The 25,438-nt window shown below is 39.6% G+C and overlaps 1 protein-coding gene across 1 annotated transcript in view; it reads right to left on the reverse strand.

Annotated features, from left to right (window-relative positions):
- Positions 1–25,438, reverse strand: part of ELAPOR1 (endosome-lysosome associated apoptosis and autophagy regulator 1) — an 885,667-nt gene that overhangs the window by 181,383 nt on the left and 678,846 nt on the right. The window contains exon 19 of the mRNA XM_044076128.1: positions 18,415–18,541. Within this exon, the coding sequence (XP_043932063.1) occupies positions 18,415–18,541 (127 nt within the window). The remainder of the gene's footprint in view (positions 1–18,414; positions 18,542–25,438) is intronic.

The following is a 25,438-nucleotide window of genomic DNA, read 5'->3' on the forward strand; positions in this document are numbered from 1 at the left end:
TGCTAAGGAGTTCTGTGCTCCCCGCAGAAACCTTGCCTGAAGAGTTAGTTGCAAGCTGAGCAGTCTCCCATAAAATCATTGCTTGCCTGCATAGAGGATAAGAATGTGTTCCCCTTGTTTGTTGATGTACCACATGACAGTTGTGTTGTCTGTTAGAATCAACACCTGCCCAGGAAGAAGTAACTCCTTGAAAGCCATTAATGCAAACTGGACTGCTAACATCTCCTTCATGTTGATATGTAGATGCTGTAGTCTGGCAGGCCACTTGTCTTGTATCCACTTTCCATTTAGATGAGCTCCCAAGCAATGTCCGAGGCATCTGTCGTTAAAATCTGACTCGCCTCTGGCGGGTCACAGAGAGTCCCTTGTTTAGGTGACATTCCTGAGCCCACCACAAAATTCTTTTGAATGCAAGGTATTATTTGAATGACAGTGTCCAAATCCTGGCAGTGCTGTGTCCACACATTTTTGAGATACCATTGCAGCTTCCTCATATGCAGTTTGGCATTGGGAAGCACCAGAATACAAGATGCCATGAACCCTAAGGCTTGAAGGACTGTCCTAGCAGTCAGCCCGGACTGAAGAGATAGTTGATGGAAGTAACTGGAAAGATTCTTTTGTTTGTCCGGGGTTAAAAAGGCCATCTGGGCTGCTGTATTCAGTCTCACACCCAGAAAGCACATGTCTTGAGAGGGTACTAGACTGGACTTTATTTCGTTCACAGAATACCCTAGGCATCTTAGCACTGCTATGACATATTCCAGATGCTGTAGAAGGTTTTCCTTTTCTTGAGCCAGAATCAGGCAGTCGTCCAAGTAAGGATAGATTTGAATTCCTTTTAGCCTGAAGTAAGCTATCACTGGAGCCAGAACCTTTGTGAATACTCTGGGCGCAGTAGATAAGCCAAAGGGCAATGCAGAGAACTGATAATGAGAATTTCCAGCTCGAAAATGCAGATACTTCCTGCAACTTAGTCTTATAGGCACATGAAGGTAAGCTTCCTTGAGATCTAAAGTTACCATCCAATGATCTTTGCCCAGCAGAGGTAAAAGCTGTTGTAACGTCAACATCTTGAACTTGGGAATGTCCAGATAAGTGTTGAGGATAGATAAATCCAAAATTGGTCTCCACGTGTTCCCCTTCTTTGGTACTAGGAACAGGCGAGAATAAAATCCTAGGCCCCTTTCTGGTACAGGGACTGGCTGAATGGCCCCTATTTGGAGTAAGTGAAATTTGCTTGTGAGCCTCTTTCCTTTGTGGAGGGGGAACGTCTGGCATGCCTTTGAAAGGGGCAATGTATGGAAATAAAACCTGTAACCGTGGTGAATGATATCCAACACCCATCTGTCTTGAGTGATTAAATCCCAATTTTCTTTGAAAAGAGACAGTCTTCCTCCCAAAGGAGCTGCCAGACGAGAATCTACTGGCAGCTGAAAAGGCAGGTCATTGGGTCTGTTTACGAAAGGACTGACCCCTGCCCTCACCAGAAGTCTGAGCAGGTGAACCCCCTGTTCTAGGCCTAAAAGAACCTTGAGCTCTGCCCCTACCATGTCTAGACCTACCCCTAGACTGGGAATCATAAGCAGGATATGTCCATCCCTTAGTAGGCCAATTTCTACTAAACTTCGTTGGCTGCACCTGCAAAAAATCTTTAACAGTTTGCATAGACTTAGCTTTGTCCTCCATTTTCTTTAAGACTGCTTCCACAGGCGAACCAAATAACACATCAGACTGTAAAGGAGCATCCAAAATCCTAGTCTTAACATGCTCTGCTAAATTCTGATCCCTCAACCAGGCATGCCTGCGAAGAACAGAACTAGTGGCAGCCACCCTCGAGGAGGCCTGCACAGCATCAAAACCACATTGCAAAGAATGCTTACCCACTTGTTCAGACACATGAACTAAATCCAGCAACTCTTTACACTCTATACCTTCCGCCAAAGCATCCACCTTAGATTTCAATTGTGAAAGGAGATAATTTTGATATTTTAGCATGTGAAACTGACAATTCAACGCTCTCATGGCTAAAGTGGAAGAAGTATACACTTTCTTTCCCCACCTATCCAAAGCCCTTGCCTCTTTATCAGTGGGAACAGGATTTTTAACAACAGAGGCCTTAACACCTTTAGGCCCCTGAGAAACAGTTTCGGGTCTGCCCTAGGACTCTTAAACAGATACTTATGAGCTTCAGGCACCCTATAGTACCTATCAGGTTTAACAGGGCAGGAGGCAAGAATCAGGGTTCAGGAAGCCTCTGCAAAAACATCTTCCACCACATTCAACACAGGAGGTATAGCTAAGGGCCTATGCTGGGGTAAAATAAGAATTCCCTAAGCCTTTTCCTGGAATCAGAGTAATCTTGGCCTTCCCATTTAAAGTGCTCCCTCATGGAATGCAGAGTCTCTGAAAATGAGAAATCCTCAGGAGGAGAAGCTGTAGGAGTGGAATCATCCACATCAGAATCAGAATAAGGAGGATACTCCTGCAAGTCTTCCGCAGAAGACTCAGAAGCCTCTGAACACTGTTCAAAACTCTCAAACTCAGGTTCCACCCTAGGCCTCTTATCAGGAGGGGGCATAGAGCCTCTAATCATAGTAATTAAATCTTCTGCCATTTTAAGCATATGTTTCTTAGGCCTACCTCTCAAAGAAGTTTTGGAAACAGAAGGAGAGGCTCTAACTACCTTGGGAAGAGAGGGAAGAACAGTTACCTGAGAAGCCCCCTCAGCCTGGCCTATGTCCTGAGAGGGCACATCCTGTAACAGTAAAGTCTCTGCCTGAGACTCCAAAGAAACTCCTGGCAAAACCTCTGGCTCCACTGAGCCTTCTAAAGAACCGACGTCCGGGACTGCCGGTTCATCAACCCTAGGCTTTGCTGTTTTGTCCTTGCGCTTTTGATTTGCTGGCGCCGGAGCATCCGGCGGCATTTTATAATTACAACGCTTCCCAAACACTAACCTGGCACAGTCTAACCTTCTCTTAATAGTGCGTTTGTTAAATCTAGCACAAGAGCGGCAACCAACAACGTCGTGCTCAGGCCCTAAACAAGGTATACACAAAGTAAGGTAATCCCTATGAGGTATCTGCTTCCCACAAGAAATACAGTTATTCACTTTTTCTGACATCCGGTTAAATACTGAGGCAAGAAAAAACAAAATGTTCCCAACGGGTACTTAGCCAACTTTGATTCGGTCTGAAACTCCGACTTGAAATTTTCAGAACGCCAACCTGCACTGCAAAACTGCTTCTGCATCGGACCATGCGGCAAAAAGACTGAGGATATGACGCCGGTCATGCGCATTAGTACCCTGACGCGTCCTGACATCAGTCTAATCCGCGTTGCCCGACGTCAGCCATATACTTTGGTATTCGGGCCGACTGGACAGCGGACTACCCAATGGTTAGGACTGCAGCAATGTGGAATGAAGAACATCCTGAATTCAGGACTATTCTAACTCAGAAAAGGTGGGAAACAAGGATTTATATATATATCTATATATATATATTTTTTTTTTGAAACAGTAACAGATATCAACAGTAAATGCTTTGCACAGGCTAGCACACTTGAGTGGGCAGCCTAAAACAGTTAAATTAAACAACAAAAACAACTTTTAAAGTGCAGGTAAGCAAAAATGCAATAACAAGCTTTTTAAAGTAGTAGAGCAGTTACAAACTCACTTTTCCGTGAGAATAAGCAGTCGCTAATTTAAGGGCAGTAAAATAATACTTTATCTGGTAACAGTCACTTTTTTTCATCACCCTGCTGCTAGCACCACTCTGCAGAATCACGAGGAGCTTTGCTGAGTCAGAAATAAGTGCAAAACTGCGCTAAAGTGTGTTTTAAAGCAGGGGACTTGAAAGAGCTAGGAATTAGCCCAAAACGGCCAGTAAACAACTAGTTTCTGGGCTGAGACCACTCCTCCAGGGACAGATAGGCTGCTCAAAGCTCCCCACTCTCACTGGTGAACAGAGAAGCTTCCTCCTATCCAAATAAAGATATGGGCAACACATGAACTTGTACTAAAGCCCAGAATTCAGCAAAACCTGAATTCAGGACTATTCTAGCTCAGAAAAGGCGGGAAACAATATATATATATATATATATATATATATATATATATATATATATATATATATATTTTTTTTTTTTTTTTTGAAACAGTAACAGATATCAACAGTAAATGTTTTGCACAGGCTAGCACACTTGAGTGGGCAGCCTAAAACAGTTAAATTAAACAACAAAAACAACTTTTAAAGTGCAGGTAGGCAAAAATGCAATAACAAGCTTTTTAAAGTAGTAGAGCAGTTACAAACTCACTTTTCGGCGAGAATAAGCAGTCGCTAATTTAAAGGCAGTCAAAGATACTTTATCTGGTAACAGTCACTCTTTTTCATCACTCTGCAGCTAGCACCACTCTGCAGGACCATGTAGAGCTTTGCTGAGTCGGAAACAAGCACAAAACCGTGCTAAAGCGGGTTTTAAAGCAGGGGACTTGAAAGAGCTAGGAATTAGCCCAAAACGGCCAATAAACAACTAGTTTCTGGGCTGAGACCACTCCTCCAGGGACAGATAGGCTGCTCAAAGCTCCCCACTCTCACTGGTGAACAGAGAAGCTTCCTCCTGTCCAAGTAAAGATATGGGCAACACAGGAACTTGTACTAAAGCCCAGAATTCAACAAAACCTGAATTCAGGACTATTCTAACTCAGAAAAGGTGGGTAACAAGGATTTTTATATATATCTATATATATATATATATTTTTTGAAACAGTAACAGATATCAACAGTAAATGCTTTGCACAGTCTAGCACACTTGAGTGGGCAGCCTAAAACATTTAAATTAAACAACAAAAACAACTTTTAAAGTGCAGGTAAGCAAAAATGCAATAACAAGCTTTTTAAAGTAGTAGAGCAGTTACAAGCTCACTTTTTGAGAATAAGCAGTCACTAATTTAAGGGCAGTAAAAGAATACTTTATCTGGCAACATTCACTCTTTTTCGTCACTCTGCTGCTAGCACCACCCTGCAGGACCACGAGGAGCTTTGCTGAGTCAGAAACAAGGACAAAACCGCGCTAAAGCGCGTTTTAAAGCAGGGGACTTGAAAGAGCTAGGGATTAGCCCAAAACAGCCAAAAAACACCTAGTTTCTGGGCTGAGACCACTCCTCCAGGGACAGATAGGCTGCTCGAAGCTCCCCACTCTCACTGGTGAACAGAGAAGCTTCCTCCTATCCAAATAAAGATATGGGCAACACAGGAACTTGTACTAAAGCCCACAATTCAGCAAAACCTGAATTCAGAACTATTCTAACTCAGAAAAGGTGGGAAACAAGGATTTATATATATATATCTATATATATATATATATTTTTTTTGAAACAGTAACAGATATCAACAGTAAATGCTTTACACAGGCTAGTACACTTGAGTGGGCAGCCTAAAACAGTTAAATTAAACAACAAAACAACTTTTAAAGTGCAGGTAAGCAAAAATGCAATAACAAGCTTTTTAAAGTAGTAGAGCAGTTACAAGCTCGCTTTTCGGTGAGAATAAGCAGTCGCTAATTTAAGGGCAGTAAAAGAATACTTTATCTGGCAACATTCACTCTTTTTCATCACTCTGCTGCTAGCACCACCCTGCAGGACCACGAGGAGCTTTGCTGAGTCAGAAACAAGGACAAAACCATGCTAAAGCGCGTTATAAAGCAGGGGACTTGAAAGAGCTAGGGATTAGCCCAAAACGGCCAATAAACACCTAGTTTCTGTGCTGAGACCACTCCTCCAGGGACAGATAGGCTGCTCGAAGCTCCCCACTCTCACTGGTGAACAGAGAAGCTTCCTCCTATCCAAATAAAGATATGGGCAACACAGGGACTTGTACTAAAGCCCAGAATTCAGCAAAACCTGAATTCAGGACTATTCTAACTCAGAAAAGGTGGGAAACAAGGATTTATATATATATCTATATATATATATTTTTTTTGAAACAGTAACAGATATCAACAGTAAATGCTTTGCACAGGCTAGCACACTTGAGTGGGCAGCCTAAAACAGTTAAATTAAACAACAAAAACAACTTTTAAAGTGCAGGTAAGCAAAAATGCAATAACAAGCTTTTTAAAGTAGTAGAGCAGTTACAAACTCACTTTTCCTTGAGAATAAGCAGTCGCTAATTTAAGGGCAGTAAAATAATACTTTATCTGGTAACAGTCACTTTTTTTCATCACCCTGCTGCTAGCACCACTCTGCAGAATCACGAGGAGCTTTGCTGAGTCAGAAATAAATGCAAAACTGCGCTAAAGTGTGTTTTAAAGCAGGGGACTTGAAAGAGCTAGGAATTAGCCCAAAATGGCCAGTAAACAACTAGTTTCTGGGCTGAGACCACTCCTCCAGGGACAGATAGGCTGCTCAAAGCTCCCCACTCTCACTGGTGAACAGAGAAGCTTCCTCCTATCCAAATAAAGATATGGGCAACACATGAACTTGTACTAAAGCCCAGAATTCAGCAAAACCTGAATTCAGGACTACTGTAGCTCAGAAAAGGCGGGAAACAATATATATATATATATATATATATATATATATATATATATATATATATATATATATATTTTTTTTTTTTTGAAACAGTAACAGATATCAACAGTAAATGTTTTGCACAGGCTAGCACACTTGAGTGGGCAGCCTAAAACAGTTAAATTAAACAACAAAAACAACTTTTAAAGTGCAGGTAGGCAAAAATGCAATAACAAGCTTTTTAAAGTAGTAGAGCAGTTACAAACTCACTTTTCGGCGAGAATAAGCAGTCACTAATTTAAGGGCAGTCAAAGATACTTTATCTGGTAAAAGTCACTCTTTTTCATCACTCTGCAGCTAGCACCACTCTGCAGGACCAGGAAGAGCTTTGCTGAGTCGGAAACAAGCACAAAACCGTGCTAAAGCGGGTTTTAAAGCAGGGGACTTGAAAGAGCTAGGAATTAGCCCAAAACGGCCAATAAACAACTAGTTTCTGGGCTGAGACCACTCCTCCAGGGACAGATAGGCTGCTCAAAGCTCCCCACTCTCACTGGTGAACAGAGAAGCTTCCTCCTGTCCAAGTAAAGATATGGGCAACACAGGAACTTGTACTAAAGCCCAGAATTCAACAAAACCTGAATTCAGGACTATTCTAACTCAGAAAAGGTGGGTAACAAGGATTTTTATATATATCTATATATATATATTTTTTTTGAAACAGTAACAGATATCAACAGTAAATGCTTTGCACAGGCTAGCACACTTGAGTGGGCAGCCTAAAACATTTAAATTAAACAACAAAAACAACTTTTAAAGTGCAGGTAAGCAAAAATGCAATAACAAGCTTTTTAAAGTAGTAGAGCAGTTACAAGCTCGCTTTTCGGTGAGAATAAGCAGTCACTAATTTAAGGGCAGTAAAAGAATACTTTATCTGGCAACATTCACTCTTTTTCGTCACTCTGCTGCTAGCACCACCCTGCAGGACCACGAGGAGCTTTGCTGAGTCAGAAACAAGGACAAAACCGCGCTAAAGCGCGTTTTAAAGCAGGGGACTTGAAAGAGCTAGGGATTAGCCCAAAACAGCCAAAAAACACCTAGTTTCTGGGCTGAGACCACTCCTCCAGGGACAGATAGGCTGCTCGAAGCTCCCCACTCTCACTGGTGAACAGAGAAGCTTCCTCCTATCCAAATAAAGATATGGGCAACACAGGAACTTGTACTAAAGCCCACAATTCAGCAAAACCTGAATTCAGAACTATTCTAACTCAGAAAAGGTGGGAAACAAGGATTTATATATATATATATATATATATATATATATATATATATATATATATATATATATTTTTTTTTTTTCTTTTGAAACATTAACAGATATCAACAGTAAATGCTTTGCACAGGCTAGCACACTTGAGTAGGCAGCCTAAAACAGTTAAATTAAACAACAAAAACAACTTTTAAAGTGCAGGTAAGCAAAAATACAATAACAAGCTTTTTAAAGTAGTAGAGCAGTTACAAACTCACTTTTCGGTGAGAATAAGCAGTCGCTAATTTAAGGGCAGTAAAATAATACTTTATCTGGTAACAGTCACTTTTCTTCATCACCCTGCTGCTAGCACCACTCTGCAGAATCACGAGGAGCTTTGCTGAGTCAGAAATAAGTGCAAAACTGCGCTACAGTGTGTTTTAAAGCAGGGGACTTGAAAGAGCTAGGAATTAGCCCAAAACAGCCAATAAACAACTAGTTTCTGGGCTGAGACCACTCCTCCAGGGACAGATAGGCTGCTCAAAGCTCCCCACTCTCACTGGTGAACAGAGAAGCTTCCTCCTATCCAAATAAAGATATGAGTAACACAGGAACTTGTACTAAAGCCCAGAATTCAGCAAAACCTGAATTCAGGACTATTCTAGCTCAGAAAAGGTGGGAAACAATATATATATATATATATATATATATATATATATATATATATATATATATATATATATATATATATATATATATATATATATATTTTTTTTTTTTTGAAACAGTAACAGATATCAACAGTAAATGTTTTGCACAGGCTAGCACACTTGAGTGGGCAGCCTAAAACAGTTAAATTAAACAACAAAAACAACTTTTAAAGTGCAGGTAGGCAAAAATGCAATAACAAGCTTTTTAATGTAGTAGAGCAGTTACAAACTCACTTTTCGGTGAGAATAAGCAGTCGCTAATTTAAAGGCAGTCAAAGATACTTTATCTGGTAACAGTCACTCTTTTTCATCACTCTGCAGCTAGCACCACTCTGCAGGACCAGGAGGAGCTTTGCTGAGTCGGAAACAAGCACAAAACCTCACTAAAGCGGGTTTTAAAGCAGGGGACTTGAAAGAGCTAGGAATTAGCCCAAAACGGCCAATAAACAACTAGTTTCTGGGCTGAGACCACTCCTCCAGGGACAGATAGGCTGCTCAAAGCTCCCCACTCTCACTAGTGAACAGAGAAGCTTTCTCCTGTCCAAGTAAAGATATGGGCAACACAGGAACTTGTACTAAAGCCCAGAATTCAACAAAACCTGAATTCAGGACTATTCTAGCTCAGAAAAGGCGGGAATCAAGGATATATATATATATATATATATATATATATATATATATATATATATGGGTCTACTTTGAAAGACCGAAACGCTACTTCGCCGACACAAAAATCACCGACGCCAGATAACCGACAACACACAAAACCGACAATGCAAAACACCGAACACCATAACACCGACACACCGAACATAAACAACACATCACACTACATAACATACCCACTAGCCCTAACCCAAAGCCCTAACCCTAAGGTCCGACACTATCGCACACTCACCCTACCTGCACCCTAACCCTAACTCACTTAACCCAACCCTAACCCCAAGGTCCGACACTATCGCACACTTCACCTACCTGCACCCTAACCCTAACTCACTTAACCCACCCCTAGCCCAAGGTCCGACACTATCGCACACTTCATCTACCTGCACCCTAACCCTAACTCACTTAACCCACCCCTAGCCCAAGGTCCGACACTATCACACACTTCACCTACCTGCACCCTAACCCTAACTCACTTAACCCACCCCTAGCCCAAGCTCCGAAACTATTGCACACTTCACCTACCTGCACCCTAACCCTAACTCACTTAACCCGTCCCTAAACTACAGTCCCTCACTATCACACACTTACCTTACATGAACCCTAACTCCGACACTAACACACACTCACCTTTCCCACAGCCTAACCCGAAACCCCACAATATCGCACACTTACTTCACCGCTCCTAACGCCGTCACTGTCGCACATTTACCGAGTCGCGATCACACATTACCCTTGTCGGTCTTTCCGCTGTCGGCAAATCACCCTGTCGGTAAACTTACCTGTCGGTCATTTGGTCTTCGTTTTCCGCGTGTCGGGGAATCGTCGGTTCGGTCTTTTAAAGTAGACCCATATATATATATATATATATATATATATATATATATATATATATATATATTTTTTTTTTTTGAAACAGTAACAGATATCAAAAGGAAAACACAATAAATGCTTTGCACAGGCTAGCGCACTTGAGTGGGCAGCCTAAAACAGTTAAATTAAACAACAAAAACAACTTTTAAAGTGCAGGTAGGCAAAAATGCAATAACAAGCTTTTTAAAGTAGTAGAGCAGTTACAAACTCACTTTTCGGTGAGAATAAGCAGTCACCAATTTAAAGGCAGTAAAAGAATACTTTATCTGGTAACAATCACTCTTTTTCGTCACTCTGCTGCTAGCACCACTCTGCAGGACCACAAGGAGCTTTGCTGAGTCAGAAACAAGCACAAAACCGCGCTAAAGCGGGTTTTAAAGCAGGAGACTTGAAAGAGCTAGGAATTAGCCCAAAACAGACAATAAACAACTAGTTCCTGGGCTGAGACCACTCCTCCAGGGACAGATAGGCTGCTCAAAGCTCCCCACTCTCACTGGTGAACAGGGAAGCTTCCTCTTATCCAAGTAAGGATATGGGCAACACAGGAACTTGTACTAAAGCCCAGAATTCAGCAAAACCTGAATTCAGGAGTATTGTCACTCAGAAAAGGCGGGAAACAAGGATATATATATATTTTTTGAAACAGTGACAGATATCAACAGGAAAACACAGTAAATGCTTTGCAGAGGCTAGCGCACTTGAGTGGGCAACCTAAAACAGTTAAATTAATCAACAAAAATAGCCTTTAAAGTGCAGGTAAGCAAAAATGCAATAACAAGCTTTTTAAAGTAGGAGAGCAGTTACAAACTCGCTTTTCGGCGAGAATAAGCAGTCGCTAATTTAAGGGCAGTAAAAGAATACTTTATTTGGCAACATTCACTCTTTTTCATCACTCTGCTGCTAGCACCACTCTGCAGAACCACGAGGAGCTTTGTTGAGTTGGAAACAAACACAAAACCGCGCTAAAGCGGGTTTTGAAGCAGTGGACTTGAAAGAGCTAGGAACTAGCCCAAAACAGCCACTAAACAACTAATTGCTGGGCTGAGACCACTCCTCCAGGGACAGATAGGCTGCTCAAAGCTCCCCACTCTCACTGGTGAACAGAGAAGCTTCCTCTTATCCAAGTAAGGATATGGGCAACACAGGAACTTGTACTAAAGCCCAGAATTCAGCAAAACCTGAATTCAGGAGTATTGTCGCTGAGAAAAGGCGGGAAACAAGGATATATATATATTTTTGAAACAGTAACAGATATCAACAGGAAAACACAGTAAATGCTTTGCAGAGGCTAGCGCACTTGAGTGGGCAACCTAAAACAGTTAAATTAAACAACAAAAATATCCTTTAAAGTGCAGGTAAGCAAAAATGCAATAACAAGCTTTTTAAAGTAGGAGAGCAGTTACAAACTCGCTTTTCGGCGAGAAGAAGCAGTCGCTAATTTAAAGGCAGTAAAAGAATACTTTATCTGGCAGCCGTCACTCTTTTTTTCACCCACTGCTTCACCACAGAATAAAGCATCAGAATCTCAACAGAAGTCTATTGAAAAATGTCAGGTTGCTTTATTATATTCACACTTTTTCATCATTCATTACTTACATGTTTATTATATTTACACTTTATATTGCACTTTATAAACATCTTTATAAAACACTTTACATGCTTGTTTTTCCTAAATACGTTTAATAACTATTTCATCCCTCACAATTTCCCCATAACCGTTTCTATCACAAATTATTTCCTTATCATTTCTTTTGTTATACATCAGTTCTTCACATCTTCTTTTTCATAAAAACCAAATGGCAATGGATAACAATTTATCCCATTTTTCAATTTCCTTTTCTCTCCCAACCTTACACTTTCTATACAGAGGAAATAGTCACATCAAAGTTTTTAAATACTTTCCAGACATAAACATTTTAGAATAATTTCCAAAACTATTAATTTCACTTGCAATCCAAAATGCTGTGATGTCTCTTCAATGTTACAGCTATTACACATTTTTTCTTTTAGCACCTCAGTTTTTATGTTGCTTTTCACTGGCAATTTGTCCAGAAAATCACTGCTTTCAAAAGGATCTATATTATCTCCTCAAAGAGGGAACTGCCAATTACGCAAACAGCCAAATCAGTGATTTTTTTCCGCGGGGAAAAAAAATCGCTGAGCCAGTCAGAAATGAAACATCATTAAGAACACCTCAAAGTGGGGGGGCTTTACCCCCCACACCCCCTAACTAAATATACCAAGTCCAAGATCACACTACAATGGGAAAAGAGGCAAATTCATGCTGGTGACCAAGTGATTTTTTTTATTTGGCCGTTCGCATAACTGCTGCTTCACTCTTTAAGGGTTGATGAAGAGGCATTCACTGTAATGCCTCTTTGATGAGATAATATAGATCCCTTTCAAAAAGGATTTTTCCTGTATTTTCCTTATTGCCCTGTTGTATTCATCCCACATTTTCCCAAGCATCACTACAATATTTTTTTCATTATTTTATACCATTCTTTCCTTTCCATTTCTACTTCACTTAAATCAATATCCATGCCTTTATTTACTTTCACATTACTTTTCTTCCAAAACATTTGTTTCTCCTTTTTTCTTTTCTTCCCCCTCCTATCCACATATCTTTATATTTTTCAAATAGCAAATTTCATGGCATTATCTTTTTCAGACACTTTTAAAGACACAAGTCAAATTTATTGATGCAAGAAAAACAGTGGCTTTATTAAATTCAATCCCTCCTTTCTTTTATGTTATAAACTATCCATTTTAATTGGCTTCAAACCCCCCCCCCCAAAATACCCAACAGTTCACTTTCCATGCAGTTTGAAAATCTTTACACAGCACCTACATATGCTAGCTTTCCTAAAATGTGTGTATTTAACATATATACCTTTTTTCTTGGGGTCAACTGAGGAAACCTCCTATCTGTCATTTTTTTTGTATTTTTTAAAAACTTATTTGCATTGTTAACTCACAGGACATCAGTTTAATTTTTGGTAAGATACATTCCTGCCATTTCTCTGAACTCCTTACCTTTTCACTAATTTAACTGTAACACTACTGCAGACATATTTTGTTCTGTTCTTAAAATTATCTCTCTTATCCAGTGTTTGTTCTTCACTACTAAAACCATATCATTTGAACAGGTGAATATTAATGGAATATTCATCCCTTCCTTGACTTCCCATCTACCATCCTCTAACCCTGATCCGCATGTTTTTGTATCCTTATTAATTACCATCACAATCACATGCACAATGGACAATACTGCATTATCCCAATCCCTGTCTTTTTTCCTACTCATCCATTCACCATTACAATCACATAAGAATTTTCATAAACTAGGGACTTCCAAGATGGCTGTACACTGAGTAACAAACTCATTTCAGCTCTCCCAGTGTGAAAACAGGAACTCAAAAAAGACAGCCAGTGAGTTTGTCTTTTTGTGTAAAATTCAGTAACTGGTTAGTAAGTACACTGCCTGGATGCCAGTAAAAAAGAAATTGTGAGAACCTGAAAAAATCAATCACAAAAGGTGAAGAGAAATAAATGACTGGGAATAATCGTGCAGCTGTTCTGCAAATGTAGTTCAAACCCCAGCTTTGGTACAAGACACGATTTCCAGTAACCTAGAAGAAAAAATAAGTCAAATGTGCTCAGAGCTGATTAAAATAAGTGATACACTGAAGTAGTATATCAATTCAAGTAACAAAAAGGCTGAAGAAAAATGTAAGAAGCTTTATTAGAGGATCTGAAAAAAATTGCAAAAATCAGTGGTAGACATGAAGAGAAGACTGGCTAAGTATGAGACTGCTCAAGAAGAGATGTTTCAAAAAATGGTAGAATTAGAGGGCAGCACATATATGAAAACATGAAATTTTCTGCTGTACCAGAGAAGCTGGAAGGAACAGACTGTATTAATTTTATGAAAGCACAAATAAGCAACTGGGCTGGTATTCAACAGCAGGAGTTCTTAATTGAAACGGCACATCATATGCATGCTCCAAACCTGGCCACAAGAAAGCAACCTACACCTTTATTAGTAAAGATTCAATGTTACCAGCAAAAGGAACTGATAAAACTGTGGTAGAAGGACAAAGTACTAAAAGTGGGAGACAGCAGAGTGTTTGTGAAATATGATTACTCATTGTACACCAGGCAGAAGAAGAGTAAATTCATTCCAGCAATCAGGGAATGTCGAGAAGTAGGTGTGAGATTCAAGCTGCTGCATCCAAGTGTCTTCAGAATATTTTTTCCTGGAGGGTCAAAATCGTTCTTTGATGCAGAGCATGCTAAGGAGTAAATACAAAAGTTTGTCCAAGAAAAAGTGAGTTATCAAACAGAAGAGGATTCTGCTTCTTATCCTTCTGATAATAAAGCAGATAGAGAGACTATACCAGTGAAACCTTTCCAATGTTCCAATGTTCCAAAGGAAAATGCTTGAGAGAGACCAAAAAAAGCACACAAGTTGACTAGAAGAACCAGCAGTACATTGGAAATGGACCAGTAACTGAAGTTGAGATATCAACAGGAAGAAAACCAGCAACATGGAAACTGATGAATAAATGTGGGATTGCAAAGCATTAATTACACTTGTGAAATATGACAGAACATGAAAACCTGGAAATATTGGACTTTCTGTACTTTGTTAAACTTGTAGGGGACTCCAAAGCATATACCCTACTTCATGTCCTTAATGTTAGGAAGAAGATTTAGGAGAGAGGAAGAGAAAGGAAAGAGTTAGCTGTAAGTAAAACAAATTTTTTTAACAGTATTTTTATAATACATGACATATACTGCACGCTATAAAGTAAAGCTTTTTCAGTTAATTTTGTGTATAACAGGGATACCAAAGTAAACAGGTACATCTATTTTCCCTTCTTCTTTCTTTTTTTCTTGTTCTGTTTTAAGGAATGTAGGTATTGCAGTGTAAAAGTGTAAAAAGCAAAGAAAGCCTGGAAAAAAGAGAATGAAATAAGTCAAACTGATATGCCTTTTCTTGTTTTTGCATAGGGGATGACTGGATTAAGGCCCTTGTTTAGATTTAATAACAACTTTTAAGGGGAAAAATAAATAAAAGGACACAATGTAATATAATGTAATGTAATGTAATGAATACTGAATAGTGTTTCCATCATGTAAATAAATGCTTACAGTACCATATTTGTAGTGGAAGGGAACCAGCGGTGTAAATCTTTAGATGATTTTGACACCCCGACCTCTAGTGCAAAATGGGAATAAGGGGTTGTGGATGGAGAGAAAGGTGTGTAGTGGAACACAACGGTGGATCTGATTCCCATGTTTCTATGCAGACACTGATAAGGAGAAAATAAAAACAAAATACTTCTTTCTGTCAATGACTAGACAATAATGTTTTCTAAAAGCATTCAAGATGTTTTCTTCATCTGGAAGAGGAATAAAGATAAGACAAAAACAGACAGCACTTAGAGTAAGTAGAAGCACAGACTGTACCATGCATCTTAGCATGGATAACCTTCATTATAGGCTAGTTACAATTTGTAAGTATGGCTGTCAGTCTGGGACAACTGTTCCTAATAGGAGGGTTAAACTTCAATATTTAAAGATGTACATAGCTTTGTGTGTTAGTCTTGAGTTAATAGGTTTGGGGATGTTCTGGAAGTGCGTCTGCCTTTTTTTTTTTTTTTGAGGGTATTCATTAAAACAAGAAGTTTGGTAAACTGTGACATAGGTTCAAATGGATATGTTAAGAAACAACTTTGTAAAAGATCAACCTGCCAAATATTAGTGTATGCATGTAACACAAAAGCTGAAACTAAACATTTAAAAAAATATTATACATAACAGGTGGGAATAATAATTCTTATAATAAATATCATCACTTTCCATATTATCTTTGCATGTAAATGGTCTCTCATGTATATATAAAAAGAAAGAGCAATGAACTACATTAAGAAATGTAGAGTGTAAATAGCTATTCTACAGGAGACACATTTGGAAAGAACTCAGTGTGTGAATTTGATAAAGAAAGGATTTCAGGATGTTTATTCAGAGGAATATCTGGCACAAAGAAAGGGGAGTATTTACTTTAATTATGAGAAGAGCTACAATAGTGATAGAAGAGGAAAAAAGATAATAATAGTAAGTTTGTAGTATTAAGGGGCTACTAGCAAGGGAGGAGGATTACACTGGCATGCATTTATATCCCACTTAAAACTGCTGTAATGGAGCTTAAGACAATTCTGGGAGAAATAATCAGTTTTCAGCAGGTAATATTACTTACAGGTGGAGACTGTCTTTAAGTAACATGTCCTCAGTGCACTCTCCAAGATTAAGAGCACTGTATTGACGAGCCCTGATAATATCCCAGGATGCCTCCTTAACAGCATGAACAAGACCTATCAGAATCACTGCAATCACTATTTACCTGTAGAAAAAGTTAGGCAAGGGGATTCTACCTCCACAAAGAGGCAAGTCACTAGCAGAGTCCCTGAAGGCTCTATTGGGCTACTCCTTTTGATATCTACATCTCTGAAGTCAAGACCAGCATCAAGGGGCTCTGGCTGACCAAGTTAATGGCTTCCAAGAAAGCCTGACACAGCTTAATAACGGGTTCCAGAGCCGTGGTCTAAAACTCACTGCCAAGAAATGCATGATAGTATCTTTTAGAAAGACAGCTACTTATGGCAACAACTTCATTTATAACAAATCCCTAAGAGTAAACCCAGTGGTCAGGGATTTTGGACTGCATGTAGATAATAACTTGGCCTCTGACCATCATGTGTCCATGGCAGTAAGGAAATCATTCTGTTTTGCACAAGTTATAAGGAAGGGTATGCGGTCTAGGTCCAAGGGTGTCATTACACCACTGTACACATCCCTCATCATGATAATCATTGAGTACAATGCCCACTTCTCTATGTATCTGAACAGGTACATGCAAAAACTGGAGTGTCCATGGAGGTTCCACACAAAAAGAATACAGGACATAAAGAACACATTGTACACAGATTGCTTCAAAGTCCTTTCTCTATCATTCGTTCAGCAGGCTCTGGGCTGTGACTATCAACATCACGCTTCTCTCAGCAGGTGTTGGGCTGTGAATACCGACATCACCCATCTATTAGCAGGTATTGGGCTGTGAATAATAACATTCCCCATTTTTCAGCAGGTATTGGGCTGTGAGGGCAGATCACTGTAAATGGAGCCACCTACACTATGACAGAAGATATAGCAAATCTACTGGCCAACAAATTTAGCTCCAATTTTACCCCCCAACCACCTCAGGAAATACCCTCAACCCAAATAACTTTCCTAACTAACACTAGTGAAGATGTTATCAATGCAGAGTCCAAGGTCAAGAGCACTACATCAATGTGCACCAAAACATCTCAGGATACCTTCTTAATAGCATGAAACACAACTTAGCAGAACCACTGGAATCTCTCAAGTCCCTCAGGGCTCGGTGCTGGAGACTGTCCTTTTTGGCATCCACTTCTCTGAAGTCAAAGCCAGCAGCTGGGCGATTCAGGAAGAACCAGTTCATTTCATGATTGGTTTTCAGGCTGCATAACTACTCAGTCAGCATGACCCACAAGGTTGTAGCATTAATGATTCACAGCTAAGGGACATTTGTATTGTCTATCTTATCCCCTATTCTAGCAGGTGCCACTTGTACCTGCATCACTGCAAGGACTTGCAATAACTCCCCATGCATACATCGCTGCAAGGGCTTGCAGTAACTCCCCATGCATGCATTGCTGCAATGACTTGCAGTAACTCCCCATGCATCACTGCAAGGGCTTGCAGTAACTCCCCGTGTATGCATCACTACAAGGGCTTGCAATAACTCCCCATGTATGTATCACTGCAAGGGCCTGCAGCAATTCTCCATGCATGCATTGATGCAAGGGCCTGCAGTAACTCCCCACGCATGCATGCATGCTTCCACACATGCAGAGTAGTGTCTTTATCAGATTCTCCAAATCAGAGGCCTGTACTGGAACCAAAGTCATCAGAGTCCTAGGGCTTAATCCCTCTCCTTAATAGAGTTCTCACAAATCAGGGCTTTTAAGAAGGCTGTCCAATACTCAGTAACTCATACAACAATTTTGTAATCTGTTTTGTCTTACAAAAGTGGAAGATGCTAATCCCTGACTACCAGTTCTTGGCACAGTTCTAAAGTAACACAAAGGCTTTCAGATTAACAACAACCATAGAAAGATCAGCTATGCTTAACATGATACTTCAATCGAAGGGGCACTATTGTGTTACTGTGGCAAGGTCTAGGGAGCAGTCCCCAGAAAGAATGTGTTTTTAATTTTCTTGTACTAATATTTTGCAATTAAACACTGTACTGATATTTTTTCCTTGAAATCAAAATCTATCTGGATTTTTATGCATTGAATTGGAAATGAGAACCTTACCTGAATGCCGTGGATACACGCACTTGCGATTTCGTGAAAATCCATTTCAGTACAAAGTGGACATGCCTCTGCTGATTCCCACAGGAAGTGAAATGTACACCCGTCACAGGTCCCCTCTGGGCATTTACTGTAATGGAAGAAAATATAACAAATATAACAAAAGTTAATTTCTTCAAGGAATTAGTAAACTGTAACTTGGGTACGCAGTGCTCCCAGGGGAAAATGAAGAAAGTAGTTACAAAATTAAATGAGTATGGAAAATGGAAAGGGAAGATCACCCTTCCTTCAGTCACTTTGATGTGTAGATCTATGTACGAACTGATTTCAAAGTGCCTTTCTGTTTCTGTTGTGTAAAACAGATTTCTTTCCACATTGTGATATCATCTTGTAACTATTATTCAAGACAACTACAGTCTATGTTGTAGTGTTTTTCTCCTGTGGTCACATGATGTTCTCAGAAAACAAGCGACAGTTGAATAAAAAAACCTTTATAAAACACAAAGCTTTCGGGAAAACACCCTTTCTCAATGATTAACACAAGGTTCATTAAAACATCCATTTAAATACACGCCCAAAAGACATCATGTGACCCACAGCCAAGGTCACGTGACCAAATTTTCAAATAAAAGACATTTTATATATATATATATATATATATATATATATATATATATATATATATATATATATATCTTATTACCTTACTTACAGACAATATCTCATACAAAAACTACATACATAAAATTCTATGAAATTATATAAAATGTGTGTATACATATATATACAATTTATTACTTTAATTTAGTCTGTTGTAATCTGACCAATATAGGTTTCAGAGAGACAGCTGTATTCAAACCTGGGTATACATCAGCTGACAAACGTGTAATCCATTCATATTTCTTTATGTCCAACATATTATTTAGGTCCCCACCCCTAAGAGGTTTATTTACTACATCTATAACCCTAAACTTGAATTTATGGTCCACTCCATGATCACTAATATGCTTATAAAGGGCATTGTTTTAATTTCTTCTCCTAATTTCTGACTTATGTTCAATAATACGCTCTTTGAGCTTCCGTGTTGTTTTCCCTACATAAAAAGAGGGGCACGCAACACACGTTGCTATATATACCACATTATTAGAGACACATGTTGCCATGCCGTGAAATATAAATAACCTTTTAGTTTCTGGGTGTTCAAATGTATTATTATTAGAACCCGAGTCAATGTTATCAAAGGAAACTATATCTTTGCAACAACAACAGTTGTAGCAACAAAAAGTTCCTATCTTAGATCCCTTTAACTGATTTTCAGTATTATTAGTAAAATCTTTATAACATAATAAACTTTTTAAGGATTTTTTATTTCTATACGTAAAAGACGGCCTACTGCCTACTATTGCCCCAATATCTTCCTGTGCCAAAAGTACTTTCCAATATTTATTTATTACATTCTTAACAATATGGGACTTTGTATTGTATGAGGTAATAAACCTTAACTTGTTATCTCCAGGTGAACAAATGTGTGAATTAACCTGAGTATTCATACTAAAGATGGGTTTATATATGGTGTGCCTATTATTTTCTATATCCCTTTTTACACTAATAATGGTACGGAGTATCCACTGTCAGTGAACTCATTACATGCTTCATTCATCTGTTGCAAGAAAACTGTATCATCAGTATTCATCCTACTAACACGCATAAATTGTGCTTTTACTATACCTTGAAATACATGCGGTGCATGCATACTAGATGCATGTAAGTATCTACCAGAAGATACCTCTTTTTTATGTATAGATGTATTAATGACATTATCCTGTAATGTCAGATCAACATCTAAAAAGCATTCCCTGTTCCTTTTCACCTTTCTGTTTCTGACTCCAACATTCCCTGTTCCCTTTCACCTTTCTGTTTCTGACTCCAACATTCCCTGTTCCCTTTCACCTTTCTGTTTCTGACTCCAACATTCTCTGTTCCCTTTCACCTTTCTGTTTCTGACTCCAACATTCCCTGTTCCCTTTCAGCTTTCTGTTTCTGACTCCAACATTCCCTGTTCCCTTTCACCTTTCTGTTTCTGAGTCCAACATTCCCTGTTCCCTTTCACCTTTCTGTTTCTGACTCCAACATTCCCTGTTCCCTTTCACCTTTCTGTTTCTGACTCCAACATTCCCTGTTCCCTTTCACCTTTCTGTTTCTGACTCCAACATTCCCTGTTCCCTTTCAGCTTTCTGTTTCTGACTCCAACATTCCCTGTTCCCTTTCACCTTTCTGTTTCTGATTCAAACATTCCCTGTTCCCTTTCACCTTTCTGTTTCTGACTCCAACATTCCCTGTTCCATTTATCCTTTCTGTTTCTGACTCCAACATTCCCTGTTCCCTTTCACCTTTCTGTTTCTGACTCCAACATTCCCTGTTCCCTTTCACCTTTCTGTTTCTGACTCCAACATTCCCTGTTCCCTTTCACCTTTCTGTTTCTGACTCCAACATTCCCTGTTCCCTTTCAGCTTTCTGTTTCTGACTCCAACATTCCCTGTTCCCTTTCACCTTTCTGTTTCTGATTCCAACATTCCCTGTTCCCTTTCACCTTTCTGTTTCTGACTCCAACATTCCCTGTTCCATTTATCCTTTCTGTTTCTGACTCCATCATTCCCTGTTCCCTTTCACCTTTCTGTTTATGACTCCATTTCCTGTGCCCTTTGACCTTACTGTTGCTTTCCTCAGTAGTACACCTTCCAGTTCATCACGCCTTTGTAAACATGCTTCTACTTCTGACGATGAACAGAAATTCAAGAAAAAGAGTTGCCACAGTCTTGCAGTGAAGTGCCCAGAGGGACTGCAACAGAATGTGAATTAACAAATGGCTGTCATCTGGTGAACCAGCACAGCACCTGTTGTTCTACCCCATGCTAACTCTGTCTTGGTTCTGTAAACTCCATTTGCATTTTGGAGTAGTTTTCACAGCCCAAGTGCCAGTGCTGTGAAAAACAGTTTTACAATTGCACCAACAGGTTCACTTCCTACACACACAGTATTGTGAATTAATGCTGTAGATTTCCCTGTGTCAGTTGTGGAGGTCCTGAGTGTGGCTCTGGATCATTGTCATTCCATTTGCAATTGCAACATTTGAAAGGATAGTGGTGACCTATTAGGCCTACAACTGCACTAAGTTAAAAAAATGAAACAAACAATTTCTGTGTGCTTAACCTTGATAAAACTTAGTTTTTAGCCTAATTTAGAGTCTTTTACTTTACAGAAAAAAGAAAAAAGTCAAAGGCAACTCACCAAACTGGAACACTTACAAAAACATTTTGTTTCCATTCTTGAGTAATATATCCCTTTAAGTAGAAATACATTTATTTCATCATGACAGAACTAGTCTTCCTGAGGTGGTAGTTCTACTGGCTACAGGTAAGATGGCCAGAAGACCAGGAAAACTGCTTTAGTCTGTAGCAGACAGTGCTGAAAGGGCAGATCTCCATTGGACAGCTTTCATGATACTCATAGATTACAAGGAAGCACAGACAGACATTCATATAGAACCGAAAGACGTAATACTGGAATCAGATGAGAATGGTACGTCTGCCTAAAAGGTCCATCAGAACCAGATCTGAGGATGTTATGAATACCAGGCATGGACCACTTTTCAGTAACCTGCAGCAGACTGAGTATAGAGACAGGGCTTTAAGGTAATGCATATGCAATGTGTTTATAACTTGGATTCTCTTGGTAAGGAAACAGTGTGGGCATTCCAACTGTTACATACATCTAGTCATGTACATGCCAAAGGGGGCATTATACTCAATAATGGGTCTGATAAGGGTCAAATAATGTAGCACTATGACTTCCTTGGACCTGGATGCTATGCCCTTACTTATAGTTGGGTGACATAGAATGATTTTCTTACTGCCTTGGCCACATGGTCAAAGGCCAGATTACTGTTTACATATGTTTCCAGATCCCTGACTACCCGGTCAACTCTTAGGGGTATCTTATCAATGGAGTAATTAGCCTGAGTGGCAGTTTTCTCAAGACACTATAACTCATTTCTTGGCATTGAGTTTTAATCCATGATTTTGGCACCAGTCATTTGTCTGTGCTAGTCTCTCCTGTGAGATGTTTGCGTCATGGGGGAATCTATGATGGTTCCCAGTCTGCAGTCATCTGCAAACTTTGTCAGCTAAAGGCCCTTGGCATTAGTCTTTGCCTCTGAGAAGTAGATGCCAAATAGGAGTGGTCTTAGAACAGAGCCCTGGGGTACTCTGCATGTAACTAATCTGTTAGGGAAGGTGGTCTCACCAATCCTGACTTCCTGTGCCCTGTCTGTTAGCCAGCTAGCAATCCAGTGAGTTACATGGCAGTTTATGCCCAATTTGGTGAGTCTGCCAACTATATGCGAGTGTGGTTTTACATTGAACACCTTAGCCAGGACCAGGTAGGTGGTATGCACAATTTCTCCCTTATTCATTGCCTTGGCAACCTTCTCAAAGAAGTCCACCAGGCTTAGAAGCCATGACCTTCCCTTGACAAAGCCAGACTGGGTTGGGTCTACAAGATTGTCTATGTCTTTGTTGATCATATTCATGATAATTTGTGCTATGGCTTTGCATATTAGGCTAATCAGCTGATATGACTGTAATTTCTAGGGTCAGTTGATGGTCACACTTATGCAGTGGGATAACCATTGCAGTCCTCCATTCTCATGGTACAAAGCATGTTTTGTGGCTATAGTTGAAAAGCAACTCAAGTTGTCCTGATAGGTCATGATTCAAGCTATTTAGGAGGCATCCTGGGACATTGCTGAGGCCCACTGAGGCTGTATTTTTGGCCTTAGAGAGCACCACCAGGACCTCCTCCCTGTAAATAGTTGGGAGAGTGGGTGATTCTGGTAGGTATTTCATGGTGATGCAATCAGCAAGGGGCTGACATATCCACATGTTCTGGAATTGCCCGGTATTTCAGGGGTGGTGGTTATATATATATATATATATATATATATATATATATATATATATATATATATATATATCAATCCTGGTGAACCCAGTCTGTGAGTTAGATGCCACTGTGGATTAGAAAATTTGGATCTTTGAGGAAGTGGCCACAGTGTATACCAAATACAGTAAGATATTCCGGGTGCATTGGGTATTAGCTAGTGTTGCCAAGCTTCTGTGTGCTAGGTGATGGAAACAAAGTCCAAAATCCAGAGAAGGGGTCATCGAATGAGATTTTAAGTAGCAGCTGGGCCATGTCTTTTACTCCAGTACTAAGGGAATACTGAAACCTAGCATGACAAAGTGGTGGGACATTATATGCAATCACTTCTATTTAGGTGAATAAATCCCTGTGACTGTGTCAAGGGCTTCTCTTCTTTAGCTGGTCTGAAACTGCCCTAAATCTTATGCTTGGTTCTGTTTTCTATTTGTTTCTCTTTATACATAATCCTTTTATAATGTCCGGGAAGAAAAAAACTGAGGACTGTTTTGTTAACATATACCCTTACTATAATGTAAATAGATGTCACACACACACACACACACACACACACACACACACACACACACACACACACACACACATATATACACACACACACGCACACACACACGCGCACGTGTGCACACGCACACACGCATGCACGCACACACGCACACACACACACACACGCACACGCACACACACACACACACACACACACACACACACACACACACACACACACACACACACACACACAACACACACACACACACACACACACACACACACACACACACACACACACACACACACACACACACACACACACACACACACACACACACACACATATATGTGTGTGTGTGTGTGTGTGTGTGTGTGTGTGTGTGTGTGTGTGTGTGTGTGTGTGCTTTTTAACACAGTCAGTATAAGCAATGTTTTAGGTTTTAGGGAGATTATCTTTTTGGTCCTTGCTAGGGATTTTATCTCCTTACTTCATCTATAGTAGAGAGTCGATTATCTGAACGTCAATTATCTGAAATGTCAATTATAAGAACCAGTCTTCCAAAGTTTTAGGGAAGGAAAAATGATAAAACCTGAATATGTAAACATTATACATATTTGCTTGAGCATGTTTTTTTGAGCTTGTAGCCAGCTCATGTATGAAAAATATTCTTTATTGTTCACTGGAATCACTGAATGGTTGATAAGTATATTCCTGCATGCAGTAAAAAACAAGATTTTAGAAGTTTTCTATCTGGTTCAACTATATGTTTGATTGTCCGAACTACCGAAGGTCCCAATTAGTTTGGCTAATTGACTCTCTACTGCATGTTTTTTTGTTATATGTTGTTGGATAGCTGTTATTTTTCTAGTTCAATGAATGTAAAATTAAATACAGATAAAAAAGCATGAAGTACCATTACTTCATATCCATTTCCCCAATCCTCCTCACTTCTCTACAATTTCAAACATGTGCCAAACGTAACACACTCTAATACACCTCCAACACCTTCCAAGAATAAAAAAAAACATATGCATAGTAGTTCTATATCATCTGTGCAGTGGCCCCAAACGTTTGGTACACCTCTCACTTACTTACGCCCAATACAAACTTGCCTCTAGTCTGAGGACAAAAAACTAACTTGCTCAACTACTGAACACTGTGATCTGAATTCCACTACAGACTAAAAGTATTGCTGATAAAACATTTCTTTATGAATCCTGCCCAACCTAATTTTTCCAACTGATGCCAAAACATCTCTTTTCTCTACCAAAAAAAAAAAAAAAAGCTGACTGCATGAACAGAGTTAATAATGTCATCACTAGTTTTGGAACGCATTTATTTAGTGGGAACAGTACGGTAACAACAATAACGTCATCACTAGTTTTGGAACGCATTTATTTAGTGGGAACAGTACGGTAACAACAATAACGTCATCACTAGTTTTGGAACGCATTTATTTAGTGGGAACAGCACGGTAACAACAATGAACTGATATCGTCTCACGCCTCCGACGAAAAGGCAAGAACTGGGTGAAAA

Source organism: Protopterus annectens, chromosome 7.part0 (genome assembly GCF_019279795.1).
Source record: "Protopterus annectens isolate FY-2018-M chromosome 7.part0, PAN1.0, whole genome shotgun sequence".
NCBI lineage: Eukaryota > Metazoa > Chordata > Ceratodontiformes > Protopteridae > Protopterus > Protopterus annectens.